The 15,732-nt window shown below is 29.1% G+C and overlaps 1 protein-coding gene across 3 annotated transcripts in view; it reads left to right on the top strand.

The window, feature by feature from the left end:
• LOC142328889 (solute carrier family 53 member 1) overlaps positions 1-15,732 on the top strand; it is a 104,965-nt gene that overhangs the window by 60,483 nt on the left and 28,750 nt on the right. For 2 of the 3 annotated variants that reach the window (XM_075373027.1, XM_075373028.1), the window contains exons 2-3: positions 8,797-8,950; positions 9,649-9,890. In XM_075373027.1, coding sequence (XP_075229142.1) covers positions 8,797-8,950; positions 9,649-9,890 — 396 coding nt within the window. Of the gene's footprint in view, positions 1-8,796; positions 8,951-9,648; positions 9,891-15,732 lie in introns of those variants that run through there. The other variant, XM_075373029.1, reaches the window with a different exon arrangement.

Below are 15,732 nucleotides of genomic sequence, written 5' to 3'. Positions count from 1 at the left end.
CCAGATATGGCAAGTGTTTATACAGCAGAACATTTTGTCATACAGTAAGCTTTTCACTACCCTGAACATTTATGCGAAGAGAGAGTGCTTATATGTTCCGATTCGTTAAGTGCACTTACTGAAATTCGGAACAAGAATATTAATATATATATATATATATATATATATATATATATATATATATATATATATATAAATGTATATTTTATATATATATAAAATTTTGAGAGCTGACGGTCGTTTTGGGGTCTGGGGGATGTGAAACGCGAAGATATGTCGAAATTTTCCAGAAGTCGAATCACGGTACCCTTTACAAGCTCTCTTATGAAATTTACCTAAAAATGAATTGAGGTCGACAGCCTGTAAATCACTTAACTTTGATGATTTGTAACTTGCCCTTCATTAATTTTTGGTACGTTGGTTGTCTTTATAATCATAGAGTCCCTAAAAAAAATCTATCTATATATACGTATAAAAATGAATGTTTGTTTGTTTGGGTTCCCCGTATGGGTTCCTATACCATTCATCCGATTGCGATGAAACTTTGATAGTTTTGTGCGCACGCCCGCGAAGGTTTCTGAATTAGTTTGGACCCGCTAGGTGGCGCTGGGGATCGAGATATGGCGAAAAATTTTATTTATGGATCGATTTGGCTTATATTCAGAATATATATTACTTACGAGAAAATAAATATTTTTGCGGAAAATGGACCCGCTAGGTGGCGCTAGGGTTGAGATATTTACGAAACAAACAAATATATAAACAGACTTTCTTATTCTATGTATATAAAAGTTCATATGTGTGAACCGCTATAGAATAAAAAACTACTGGACTGATTTACGCGCGGATTTTTGCAAAATGGTCCGCGTTGTCTGGAGAAAGTTTAAAGTTACTGATATCCTAGATCTGACCAGTAGAAAGAAAGTTAAGGGTATTTTCAACCGACTACTGTGTTTAGAGAGTAATTTGAATTAAATCCGATAGGTAGTGGATCTGACAATTGAATTTATTTACATTCTGACTTTTGTAAAGTTAAAGATTACATTTTGTGATATTTCATAATGTTCAGTTTTTTAATGTTTTATCAAACTTTCAATTGTGTTTATTTAATCTGTATATATATCTCGAATCTAGCGAAGCATTGCCGAAAATAAACTTTTAAGAAATAGTTTAAAAAAGTGATTCTTATAATACTTTTTCGATTTTCTAAATTTCAAACTATGAAGTTAGTATCAATTTAAATACAAAACGTTATTTCTACTTGTTTGTTTTCAATGTGGTGGCAATTTAAAAATATTAAAATTGAAAGAATTTAAAAATAATTTGTTTACTTTTAGGACATTTTTTTGTAAATTCATTTTATTTCTTTCAACTAATTAACTCCTAAAGTGAGGAAAAATTTATGTATATAAATATAATAATTAAGTCTCAATATCTACGCGTGTTTTATTTGTAAAGCTAATATAATTAGATTAGAGAAAAAAATAAAAATAAATAACATTTTTTATACTAATATATTTGATAGATATATTTATTATAACCAATTTCTTTTTTTCATTATAATACTGAGTAAAAGCAGTATTATTATTTTTTTTAATGCTTTTATAGCTTCGATTACATTTCAGCCTTAACTGTAATCGTTTAGTAGTCATAAATTTAATACCAGTACGCAGTTAAGAAGTCAAGTACCATCTTATTTGATAAAATAGGTTGTGTAATGTACCTAATAATTAGCTAACTAGTAAATGTAAGTAATAAAAATTAATTACATTTTGCTACTGTAATATTTTAATGATACAGACTGCAAAGAAAAAAAAAACATGAAACTAAACAAAAATAATCGATTAATTTTTAATTTAAACGACTGATTCCATATGTGTAGTTGCTTATTATTTTGGTGCGGTTAATTTAACTGTTACACAAATGCTATTACCAAATTCAGTTAGCTTATAGAGTTGAAGCAAACAAACTGCGCGTACGAGTGTTCAAGCCGCCGATTACGCAGCAGAAACATGACGAAATCATTTACACAAATGCAACACTTGTTTATTTTTCACTCTAAAAGCTAACTGAATTCAGTCTAGTTTTATGAACCCACCGGGTTTGTCTAGTGGTTAACGCGTCTTCCCAAATCAGCTGATTTGGGAGTCAAGAGTTGCAGCGTTCAAGTCCTAGCAAAGGCAGTTATTTTTACATTTTACATTTTAATACTAAATCGTGGATACCGGTGTTCTTTGGTGGTCGAGTTTCAATTAACCACACATCTCAGGAATGGTCGAACTGAGAATGTACAAGACCTACACTTCATTTACACTCATACATATCATCATCCTCATTCATCCTCTGAAGTATTATCTGAACGGTAGTTACCGGAGGCTAAACAGGAAAAAGAAAGTATAGTTTTATGAAAAACGGTACAGTGTATACCAAAAAAAATATCGAGTTTTAACTTTGACTTACAGTAATGAATTAAAAATAGAATGAAACATTAACTCTTACAGCGTTTTCCCTACAACTGTTTAATATGAGCAACTTTCATCACGCAGTACATATACAGTCGGTAGAAGAATTCGTCCCATACTTTAAGCATATTAAGCATGTCTGTAGTAATGAATGCTACATCTACTTCAATCCTGTGCCTCAAATCGTGTAGATCAGTAGGTAGCGGAGTCTCGCAAATCCCTTTATTAAACCCCAAAGGAAAAATTCACATGGGTTCAGATCGGCTATACAAACATAGCATGTAAGATGAGTCAACATTTCATCTCTTCCGATAAGATTAAATGCTGACTCATCACTAAACACAACAGGAAAAAAAATCGTCATCTTCATGCTGCAACATTTCGAGTAGACACGCAGATCATAGTCGGTAGGCTTCAAAAACTGTAATAGGTAAACGTTTTGGACCACATGTAAATGTTTCCTTAAAATATTCTGCACTGTAATCAATGGAATTCGTAGTTTGCGGCTGGCCATCCTAGCAGACTTTTTTAGGACTATGCAGAAAAGACTCCCTGACACATTGATGTTTTCTTCAGACACCCTTAGTCATTCCATATTCTTCCCTTTACACAGACAACAAACTGATTATGCTATCGACGAATGTTAATGTCACTTGGAAGAGTACAGTTAAACTTTCTGCTGAACGCACATTAAACTGTAATTACAGATTCACATTTAGCAAACTATAAAACATAAAGTTTTCTGTTCAGGAGTCACCGTTTTTGGTGATGGTGCTGGAAGTGGAAAGAGAGGGGAATCAATCTACGATTGTGTGTGCAATTAAAACTATGCTTTTTGCTAACTGCTTCTAGCCTTACATCATGACTATATGCCTTCCCCAAACAATATTAACAAATTAAAACCCGATATTATTTTTTGTAGACCCTGATATATTAATGAATCATAATTGTTTAATATTCTATGACAAATTATAGATGCAAATTTCACTAAATTTACAATTCAGAAATAAATAAATATTAATAAAACTTAACAGAAGTACATTGCATGGAACTTCTTGGTACTTGGTTTACTATATATAGTGGTTTTATAAAAAATTATCTCTGCTGCAAATAAATATGGTCTGTAGTCTTCTACAGTCTCAGGTTGACCATTCCTGAGATGTGTGTTAATTGAAACCCAACCACCAGAGAACACCAGTATCACTAGATCATGGATACTGGTGTAGTATTCATATCTACTGGTCTATCTACTGGATACTGGTCTAGTATTCATATCTTTATAAAAGTAACTGCCTTTGCTGGGATTTGAACCTTAGAACTCATGGGTTATACCAGAATTAATAATCGCTAAAGAAACTGTTTAATTTGAATTTCTAGTAGTTCTTATATACATTAGCTGGTCCAAGGGAGTCCAAAATGTTTGGTCTATTAAGTGAAGTGGTTCTTTTTGATCGGCTAAGGAGACAGCAAATGCATGAGTGGGTAACATGGCTACACTGCCTAAGGCAATCTCATTTTTGTTGTTGCAAGTTCTCTATTACTAATATAAGTTAAAAAATTTACCATGTCTTAAAATGGTACTACAGTCTGGGTGAAATTGAATCCATATTTATTACTGAATTTAGGAGATTGTGAGATGGATGGTGTAATAAAGTAATGACTTTTTCCTGCTCTTTTGTTGTGTGGATTTTAGGAAAGAAAGTGATATCCTAAAAAAAATTCTGATTGGGAGAGTCTTATGTATATATATGTAACTTTCATTCTGTTGCAAAAATTAGCTGACTGTGGTAAAGGTAACAGATTAAATCATCAATCGGTGTCCAACCAAATGTTCTGGGTGCCTGCATAGTCATACCCATCACAGTATTTTCATGATAATCTCAAACCGACTGTGTATTTTATACTTGATGTAATCCAAAGACAAAAACTGTGAAAAGTAATGGATAACTAGGGATAGCATTGCAATAACCAAGAACTTCAGTGACTTTTTTTAAGTGTTCACTTAATACATTAAATTATCACAGGGTTAATAAGTTAACTTTTTCTTTTAGTTTAGCAAATTATCACTTTTGACTTTTTTGAAGCAGCTGAATGCAAATTATCTAAAAAGTCACAATCATGACGATTCCATAGATATTGCCAATTACTCTGCATCAATGACCAAAATATAATTGCTGTATAAAAAACTAACTATACTTAGTTTTTACCTATACTTTTAACTACACTTAACTATACTTTTAACTAAATCTAATGCTAGAGAGGGCAACAATAAAGAAATTGGTACAACAGTCCTTAGTAAATAGCTTATCCTATTTTATATGGATATTTTTTTCTTTAGGTAACAGATTCAATGAGATCAAAACTTGCCAAGGTGAATAAAATATAGCAATTTTGTAGTATATGGAAAATTCAACGCCTGACCAGAATTTGAATCTACTAGGACCTTCTGGATGAAAGGTTAAGACACTATCAGTATCGCCAGTATTGATCTGACCAGAATTTGAATCCAACCTCCTTTCACCAACCACGTCACTTCAAACGATCTTGTCTGTTTTCTAAAGAGGATGATGCATGATGAGTGACAAAGTGAATGAGATACTAATTAACAATAAACTTTATCTAATCAAGAACACTGTGTCATCATGGATGGAGCTCCTCATGCAGAAATATCTGTTGAGAGGAGGTTATTATCTGCTGTTTGTGAATAGAGCACACTAGGCTCACTCATTGATATCTGATGAAGCAAACAGATGCACCCATTTGTACATGCTGTGACTGCCAATTAACAGTGCACCACATCCTTGTGGATATTATCTGTTATGCAGCATTGTGTCACAAATTTAACCTAGGGACTAACATGCGAAATATTCTAAGGGATAATGAAATGTTGTTATCTCATGTTTCATGGTTTCTTAGGGCCGTCTGTTTCAGCTATTCATACCATTTGCCGTAAAGTAGATGGTAATTTTATTATTTTGATATGTACTATGATATATCTTTGTTTATTACAAAAAATATATCATGTCTCGGTGATGATAACATGAAAGTGTTTTTTGCTCAGAAAAACCAAAAAAAAATTGAGACTACCATTTTGCCATGGAAGTTCATGTTTAACTTTTAAAACGTAACTTGTATTCAATTTGTCTTTTTTGTTTAAATAGCACATCCCTTTTTCAAACTGGTAAGAGTGAATTAACAGTAAAAATTTATACACATGTAAATATAATATAATATAATTTATATTAATATAAACTATTATATATAATATAAAATAATTATATATAATATAATTTATATTTATATTTATAAATTTATATTTATAGAGGTTTTATTTCTTGATTCCCAGACCTTCAAAACCACCACATTATCAAAAACTCCAGATTTATAAATTCCTCTTAAAACCTATTTTGATGTACTGTAGCTGAACTTATAGTTCAATGTCATTTCTCATGTCTAGAATGTAATATATCCAACTGAAATTATAAAGGCAAATAATTAATGCATCTTTCTGTGTAAAAAAAATTCATCATTGTATTAGACTTACAACAATGATGAATTTTACAATATGTAACTATGTTGTAAGGATAAACTAAACTGTAACCCCAATCAACTATTAAGTTACATTTGCCAGAATTATAAACCAGTCCTGCACGAAGACTGAAATGACACTGGATTAGAGATGTCATAATGTATATCTAGTTATCATGTATTAATTAAATAAATTAAATTTAATCCCTCTAGCAGTGCTGCCACTGGAGCAGTGGTTTCCTCAAGGCATTTTAAAGCCATTATATTTTTTTAAATTATATTTACTCTTTATTTTATTTTTACAGCTGTGAATAAAATTTATTAAATGTTAAAAAGCAAAAGTTTGTTTTGAAAACTGAATGTTACGCGTTAATAATTGGATTATAACTAAATAAGATTTATAAAATTGATATAAACCATTTTTTACACTGCAATAAGTAGTTGATGGTTTTTTCTTGGAGAATATACACTATAAAGTATGTAATTTATAACTATTGTGAAACTCTATGCAATTTAAAAAAGTCTAAATTTTAAGTTTTTATTTTGCTTCTTAATGCTCTCTGCTATTTTCTGCATTAAAATTAAAAAAATTGTGACTATATGTGTTAATACAATCATTTCTATAATAACAATGAATTAAAATAATATCAGAATTAATAGAAAAATGTATGTATCTGTTGTCTTATGTCATGTGCTTACTGAAAAAAAAATATATAGCTAAATTCTAATGAGAAAAACTATGAAGATTAACTATGTATGAAGATTATTAAAGATTAAAAAAAGAAGAAACTATAAAATAACAGTTTCTTTTTTGTTTTCATAAATCTTAATTTCAATAAAATAAACAAGCACTGTTTGTACATTGCATCATTATATAAATGTAACTAGTATGACCAGTTTTTAAAATTAGTTACCATCATGAATATGCAATTGTTATTGTTGTTTCTTTTTTCAGCATACTAACCAACATTTAAATAACAGTATCTGATTCACCGAAGCAGAAATTTCTCCACAAAATTTTATCAAGACTTCTAGAATTGCATTAACACAACAGTATTACAAAATAAACATCACAATTAATATTAAAATACAGTTGAAACAGATTTTTTAGTTGTAAATGATTGTAGGTACCAATTAATATCTGGTTGCTCCATGTGGATCATTTAACTAGAAGAACATGTTTCAATATTTGCATATAAATAATTATTCATTAGTAGACAGAGTATCCCATGAGGAAACGGACATACTTCAGAAATGCATTTTAATGGCCAAAATAAAGAAAAAAATGACATTTAAACACATGTTGAAAATATTTTGATTTTGAGTTACAATAGTGAAAACTTTTATTCTAATTTCTGTTCCACAAGTAAAATAATATTTGGCATATTGGTATATGATATTTGAAACAAAAAATAGAAATAAAATGGCTCCTTTTACTGTATCTTCAGTAGTTTTTTTATAAAATTGTTGTAATGTAGAAGGAATTATATAAATGAAATACATTATTTTGAATTTTGTATAAATTAACTCTTACAACCAAATTAAGCTTAGCCAAGAATTTATCTGTGAGTAAAATGTTTAATGTTGGTAAAAAACAAATGAAATTTAAGAAATTTAACTTTTATTAAAAAAAAAAAACACACACACACACACACACACACACACAAGTAAAGGGCAGAAATTGTATTGATTAAAAACCAAATAAAACATCATTATTAGTAATATTTAACCCAAAAATTCTGATTTACATTATACATATTATACAAAATGATTTCCTTGCTTGGATATTTATTGAAGCTTAGTGAAATTTTCAGCAACGTACGTATTCAGATAAGTATCCTTAATAATATGATAAAAACAAGTTCAAGTTTGTCCAATTCAGGTAATTAAAATTTTGACACTTTTTTGGTTGTATTTTATTTACATAAAAAAACTTCCTACACATTTTCTTGCCAAGTTTTATTTGGTTATTGGCAATTTAACAAAATTAATTTATTAGAAAATAAGAAATTTGTTTTTTGATTGTAATTTTTTTCTTTTATAAAAATTTTCTTGGAAACTAATGAGTTTGTCGTTCTAAGAACCCTTTAAAATATTTTTTTGGTTAAATATCATATAAAACAATCTTGTCTTAATATTTATGTTCTAAAATTTTTTGCATATTATTATATTACATATTATTATTTATTGATAATCGTAATAAAATTTAGTCAACTTCTTTATACATTTAAACAAGACTCATTCCTAAATATTTGGAAATGTACTTTCAAAGGATTTTTTCAGACTTAAAATGTAACTTTTTTGACGTGTTGTTGATAACACAACATCTTCAAATATTTGGGAAATCCATTTGATGTAGTTTATGTTGTAGTTAATCATTTAACAACTTTTTTTTGTCACATACTGCATTTAAAATATAACAACATGACTATTGTTACTTAGTTTCTACGAGGCGATTAGGAAATTCTGATTTTATTGTTGTTTAGTCTATTAGTCTTTAAAGCCACAAATAAAACAAAACTCTATTTTAAAGACAGGCACAATTAACAATAACCTATAAGCAACGCCAATGATGAAGGTGGTGTAATAATGCTCTGAAAAGATCTGTAAGCATATTTCTATACAGGTTATGAAGGAAATATTTATTATGGAGTAAATTAGAGAGTCATTTTTTAGACTTTATCTTTTAACTGACTGCTGCTTATTTGACTAAGATTTTTTTAATATAATTTGTGTTTGTTTTAAAGGATTTTTTCATCTCTTTGACAAAATGTTTATTCTAAGTATTTTATACATTTTTTTCCAGGAGATGAAAGCAATGTTATATATTGCTGTAGAAGAAGCACCTTCAGCTGAATTAGTAGAACCAGAAGAATTAAGACGACATTTTGCAAATTTTGATGAAATATTCTTTCACTACTGTGAAGATGAACTTAAAAAAATTAATACATTCTATTCAGGTATGACAGTTATAACATTTATAATAAAATTTAATAATACATGCTTGAACATACTCCTTGATTTAAAAAAAAAACTACTTAAATTACTTGCTATAGAAAATTAAAAAAATAAATAAACTTAGTAATTATTACAATCTTATTAATAAGACTGAAAAAAAAATTATTCAGGTTAAGTGGTCATAACTATACATATGTAACTATACATATAAAAGAATAAGATTAACACAAAAAAAAAAAGAAATAAAATGGGTGGAAACTGACATTTATGCCATAACAGGATATTATACAAGCAGGAAATGTTTGTGTAATATCAAAGGTCTGCTCTCTTTGTTTGTTTAATAATTTAGTTATGTTGTTTTTACATAATTTAGTATGCTTGAACATCAGGTTATAATGATCGCATTAAATATGAGTATGCACAGGATGCATAAAAAAGATTACAAAACATTCACCCACAGAAACAAAGAACACATACAGGCACTAAATAAAAGAAGAGACTCAACTTTTGCAATACAATTCATACATTTAAAACCAAGAACAGGGGTATATAAGTTGGAAATCACTATTTTGTTTTTTCCAATTGTAAAATTAAACATAAAATTACACGTTACCTGTGAATGCAATTAACAAAAACTTGCTTGAACATTAATTATAAAAACACATTAAACTAATTAATCAATTATTTCTTTTTGGGGTAGAAAAGCTTGCAGAAGCTACAAGAAAATTTGCCACCCTTCGATCAGAACTATCAAATTCCTTGGATACTGGAAAAAAAGGAAAAACAAGTATATTATCACGGAGCAGAGGTGAAGTTCCTACAAGAAAATTACAAGAACTTAAGCTAGCATTTAGTGAATTCTATCTCAGCCTTATTCTATTACAAAATTATCAGAATCTCAATTTTACTGGATTTAGAAAAATTTTAAAGAAACATGATAAGGTATGCATACATAAATTAGTGCTCATCTTTTTATAATAAATATATTATTAGATTAAATTAAGCACTGCATTTAAATTGATTATAATAAATTTACAAGATCTCACTTAATTTTATATTGTAGTAAAATAGTAAAAACTGTTTTCCTTTTTAAGGAAAATTTAAAATTGCATATAGAGTATTAATATACAATTATTAATATTTAAAAAAAAGACAATTTCATGTTTCAGCAAATTTGTTCTCTCAGTCCTTGCTATAATCCAATTTAGATTTCATTGTAGAATAGAAGATTAAAAAAATTACTTGAACTTCTTTGATTTTACCATATCCATAGTAGATGACAAATTTTTAAAGTACATACAAAACCCATTAAATTGACATCTTGTTTGCAACACATAAAACTAACCACACAGCACAAATAAGGTATTTCTTTCACATTTATATCTTCTAATACAAATAACACCCAGCAGGTAATAGCTTTGCCAGCAGATAATACCCAGTGAAGAACTCATTAATACAATAAAATATTTGGAACAGGCTAATTGGCTGTCCTAAAATTATACTATATAAAATACTGAAAAAAATCAAAAACATATCCAGTAACAAAAAATATATAACCTTAACAAATGTCAATATATTTTATAATTTTGTGTGTATGCCACATCCCAAATTAAATCATGTTTTTCTAATCCTAAGTTAATTAATTAAGAATATAAAATGACTCATTGTTTTTGGCTTTATTGGGTTGCACATACAATGATAACTTGAGCAACTTTGCCACTACATTGCCTTACCAGTATATGTTTACATTTATCAAACTAATCTTGACTTTGACTAAGTTCATCTTTATAGAGGAACAGAGATCCTCATCATTTGTACCAACAGAGACGATGAGATTCCTCATTTTCAAAGATTCAGATATCACTGAGGTGGTTCATATTGCAACCTCATTGAGAAACTTGAACACAATTGCGCAGTGCATTAAAAACCATAAAGCCTCACTATACCATAAAGCATCACTATTTATGAGAAGTTGGTTTCCTTCTAACGTTGAAGTTCTGGGTTCCTTAAGCTAAATACAAATGCTGGCTCAGCTGGACCACTTTCTTTAAGTATTCATCATTTGTTACTTAAAACCAATTTAATTAAATAGGTTGGGCAAGACCCGAGAAACTATCACTTGTAGATAAACTATAAAAGAGTAATGTCCCCCTCAGGTCTGATATACATTCAGCAGACCTACACTTTTGTGAAATGTTCCACATGGTCTTCTAGAGTAATCAAGGGATTGATTTCCTTTCTTCAGGACAATATAGTGTCATGCAATAAAATTTAGAACAGGATTGGCATCAATGGTCTCTCCTATACCTAGTATTTCACCAACTGAGAATCAATCACTAAATACCTACACATCCTACTCTCTTTGCAGTTTTCATTACTATTAAATAAGTCTTCTCAAAGCTCAGAGTAACCTCAAGAATCAAGTTTTAAAACTACCAATATACTAAACGGGCTCGGTTTTGAGTGCTCCATAACTTTAGAGTAAACCCTTTGTCAAATCTAATTTATAAGCTCAAACCACAGCTATGGAATCTTATTTGCCATCCTTATACACCACTGCATTCCTTTTACTTCATCTTTAGACTGTCTGAAGACAAACCCCTCTTGATAAGCTATTTTCCTTCATTTATGGATTATCATGGCAGTAATCACTACAACCTGTCTGACATGATTACTAAACCAATTAATTGTTTAGGAATACATGAAAGGTACTTATGGATTCTGGCTTCTCTAATTATGATCACTTTTTATTTAAGTTGGGATAAAAAAAAATCTGTATTTTAATAGACATTTCAGATGCATGAAATTCACCTTTGATATAGATATACTTAACATTTGTTAATCTACCCAGCTCTTTACTTTGGCAAAAGCCATCTCTGCTTTCTTCAATTGTGGATGTGTTTTCTATAAATTAAGAGTAGTCTTCTACTTAAGCTTGAACAGATCCAAAATTGAACTTTGTGGTCTTCTTTAGTGATGGACTTTTGCAATTGTCTGTATTACTTTGAATATAATGATTTGATTAGTCAGACAGCCTCTGACTTTTGCCTGGACAGCTTAGAGGATCATGTGACAGGAAAGATTTGAGCGAAATGAATTCCCATTCAAGGAAATAAATGCTTCCTTGATAGCTATGAAAATTACCAGAATATAGGTAGTTAGTGGTTTTTACTTGTTTTGTTTGTAATAATGAAGTTGTTAATGTGTCATCCTCCTGTACGAAGCTGTGTTAGACTCAATTTTGTTATATCAATATGTTCTTTAATCAGTAGCTGAATGAGGTTGCCAAAAACTGAAAGGAGAGTGATAGGCTGATGGCTGTTGACTACACACAGATCCCTTCCAGACATATCTAAACAAATTTTAAAAAGAATTCAACAATCATAATTGAGACATTGTTGAGGGAACAAACAGGTTTGAAGAAATTCATAAAACTACATTATTTGAATGTGAATCATCTTATGTAAGGCCAAAGTTCATGTAGAAATTACCATATAAGTATCTGTGGTATTACAAAAAAAAGGTTCTAGTAATTGTTAATAGTTTTTTTATACACTTCAAGAATTCCTTTCTTTCCCCAATAATAATAATTTAGATGGTTACAATAAGATAATTAATTTAGCATAAGTTGAAGTCATCCTACACTTTGCACTAAGTTACCAGACCAAAAAAAAATAAAAAAATAAAAAGACTAGTGATAAAAAACTGGCTGTAGGTAAAAATAATGGAAATATTGTTGCATCATGATTCAATTTAACCAAACATATTTCTGCGTAAATAAATCAAATTTAAAACTATATATGAGGTCTGTAAATAAAGTAATGAGAGTAGTTCTTTTTGGCAGCCAAAGTGGCAACACTATTAATTTACTAGTAAACATATGGTTATATGAACAGCTAGCTGATTTATATTAGGCATTAATATTTTTAGTCTATTGTTGCCTCGTGAGACGTCAACAAACTTTTCATGAAATGAGTTTTTGTTGTGCGTTACAAAAATGAGTGATACTAATTATGAGCAAACTTGTGCAATCAGGTTTTGTGTTAAACTCTGTGAGAATGCTACTGAAATTTTTTCAAAATTGAAAAGGGTGTATGGAGATAACATTCTGACACGAGCCCAAGTTTTTAGGCGGTTTAAAGCATTTTCAGATGGTCGGGAATCAATTGTGAATGATCCATGCTCTGGAGACCGTTAAAGTTAAAAAGTGATGACAATTTGAGTGAATCAGAGACTTGATATGGTGCGTCCAGGGATTAACTATCAGAATGATTGCAAAACAATTGAATTTGAATTGTGTCACAGTCTATCAAATTTTGACAAACAAATTGGACATGAAAAAATTTGTGCAAAATTGGTCTCAAAAAACTTCACTGTTGAACAGAAAAACAACAACATAGAGGTGTGCTGCGATCTAGGGTGAACTGAAACTGATCCTGATTTTCTAAAAAAATGTTATTACTGCTGATGCATCTTGAATATTTGAGTACGACCCAGAAACAAAATGCCAGAGCAAGGAGTATCACACTTCAAACTCAACATGTCCCAAAAAAGTAAAAATGAGCAAATCAAAAATTAAAACCATGCTAATTTGTTTCTTCATTAGTAATGGCATTGTCTGTAAGGAGTTTTTGCCTGCAGGACAGACTGTAAATCAATATGTTTATCGAGAAATTCCTGAAAGACTGTGGAAAAAGAGTTGCCTGCGTGAGACTATTCATCAAAGACAATTGGATGTTGCATCATGACAATGCATCTTGTTACACTGGATTCTCAGTTAATGAGTTTTTGGCAAAGAAACTCATTCCTGTAGTTCCTCAACCACCTTATTCACTTGACTTGAGTACCTGCAACTTTTTCCTGTTCCTGACTTTAAAAAAACACCTCAAAGGACACCATTTTGGAATAATAGAAAACATTTAAAAAAATGTAACTGACCATCTCAAGGATATTCTGGTTTCTGAGTTCAAACACTGCTATGTAGAGTGGGAAAATCATTTGAAGCATTGCGTGGCTTCCAAAGGGAACTATTTTGAAGGTGATAGAGTCCACGTATAATTGGATTGTAAATAAAAAATTTTTTGAACCAGTCTCATTACTTTATTTACAGACTTCATGTTACTTAAATATTGCATTTTTGCTAAAAATAGAAATGAAAAATAATGTGAATAATCAAGGATTATTATTTGATTTTATTAGTGTAATTACTTCTTTTTACCTTTCTATCTGATGTTAGTGCCATTACCAAGGGCTATATCTACACAGTAGCTTGTAAATAGTAAAACAAATTAGAACTATGATTACAAAAAAATTTTTGGAAACAATGTTAACTGACTAACCAATACACCACTGAAGATTAGCTCTCAAAGGCTTTTAGAATAACAGTTAATGGAACCAAAAATTAACAAATTGAAATGAGTTATTTAACAGTAAATAATTTTAAAATGTTAATGCAGCTAATTAGAACTATGGTCAAAAAATAATTTTAGTTTCAACACAATTTTAAACTAATTAAATATTCAATGACTCACTTTAAAATTAATGAAACTTTATATTTAAAAAAATCTTTTGCACTAATAAATTGGTCCTTTAGCACAGTAACTGTTAGCACTTCAGTATCTGTTATCCAATAATAAAGAAGTACGTGTAGTAACATAATAACAAGTACAAAAACACAATGGTAACTGAACAATGAAAAATACAATGGTAACTGAATATTAACCAATACACCACTGATGAGAAGCCAAAAATTAGCTCCAAAAGGCTTTTGGAATAACAATCAATGGAACCAGAAATTAATGAACTGAAAATGAGTTGAATAGTAAATAATTTTAAAATGTTAACACATTTCATCACACTTTTTGATGAATCCTAAAATAATCTTAATATTTATCAAAATAAAAATAAAATAAAACTAGATTTATCTACCAATCTCTGTGGCTAAGTGGTAATGTTTCAACCTTCATCCACAAGGTCCTGAGTTCAAATATGGTTAGACAAAGAATTTTATATATGTTAAAAATTTCCCATAACACAATCATACAGCTTATGTGGTAAATTTTATACATAAAAAAAGTAATGTTTGTTTTGAGAATACATTGGATAACATTATGCACTACTGTGTAAAAAAGATTTATTTAATAAACTAAAAAACAAGTATATTAATTTCAAACTACTTTTTTTCTTTCATATAAATTTAAACCTAAAACCATAATGAGAATGTTTGTTTAACTGTAATTTGTAGATTACTACAATTTTAATCAATTAATATTAATTTTATTACTGCATATAAAAGATTTAAAAAATAAAATACATAAAACCTAGTATATTAGTAACTATTTCATAAAAAAATAAATTAATATAAGTAATAAATATGCAATAATTAAAAATAAATACTACTAAAACAATTTTTCAGATAATACTTAATGTTATCAATAAAAAAAAGTTATGAAAGAAATGATTATAGTTTAAAAATAGAATGTATTAAAATTTATATTTATTTCCAAAATCTACATCAGAAGAAAAAATTACTTCAATATTTAAGAAATTTAATTTAAGATATTAATTTTAATATTAATTAAAATTTAATAAAAAAAAAATATTTCCTTTTTATTTATCTTTATATTATGACCTAAGACTATGTACATATTTTAATAAGAAAAAAAGTTAGATTAAATAATTGTGAAAAATGCCACACATCCTTGCTGGGAGTTGAAAATCCAGCATGCTAAAAAGTCAGCTATCGATAACAAGCCAACATGCTAACCACTATAACAGTGGCCAG

The sequence above is a fragment of the Lycorma delicatula genome, chromosome 8 (genome assembly GCF_047948215.1).
Source record: "Lycorma delicatula isolate Av1 chromosome 8, ASM4794821v1, whole genome shotgun sequence".
Classification (NCBI taxonomy): domain Eukaryota; kingdom Metazoa; phylum Arthropoda; class Insecta; order Hemiptera; family Fulgoridae; genus Lycorma; species Lycorma delicatula.
The sequence above is the reverse complement of the archived record's forward strand: the minus strand, read 5'-3'. Positions and strand labels throughout refer to the sequence as shown.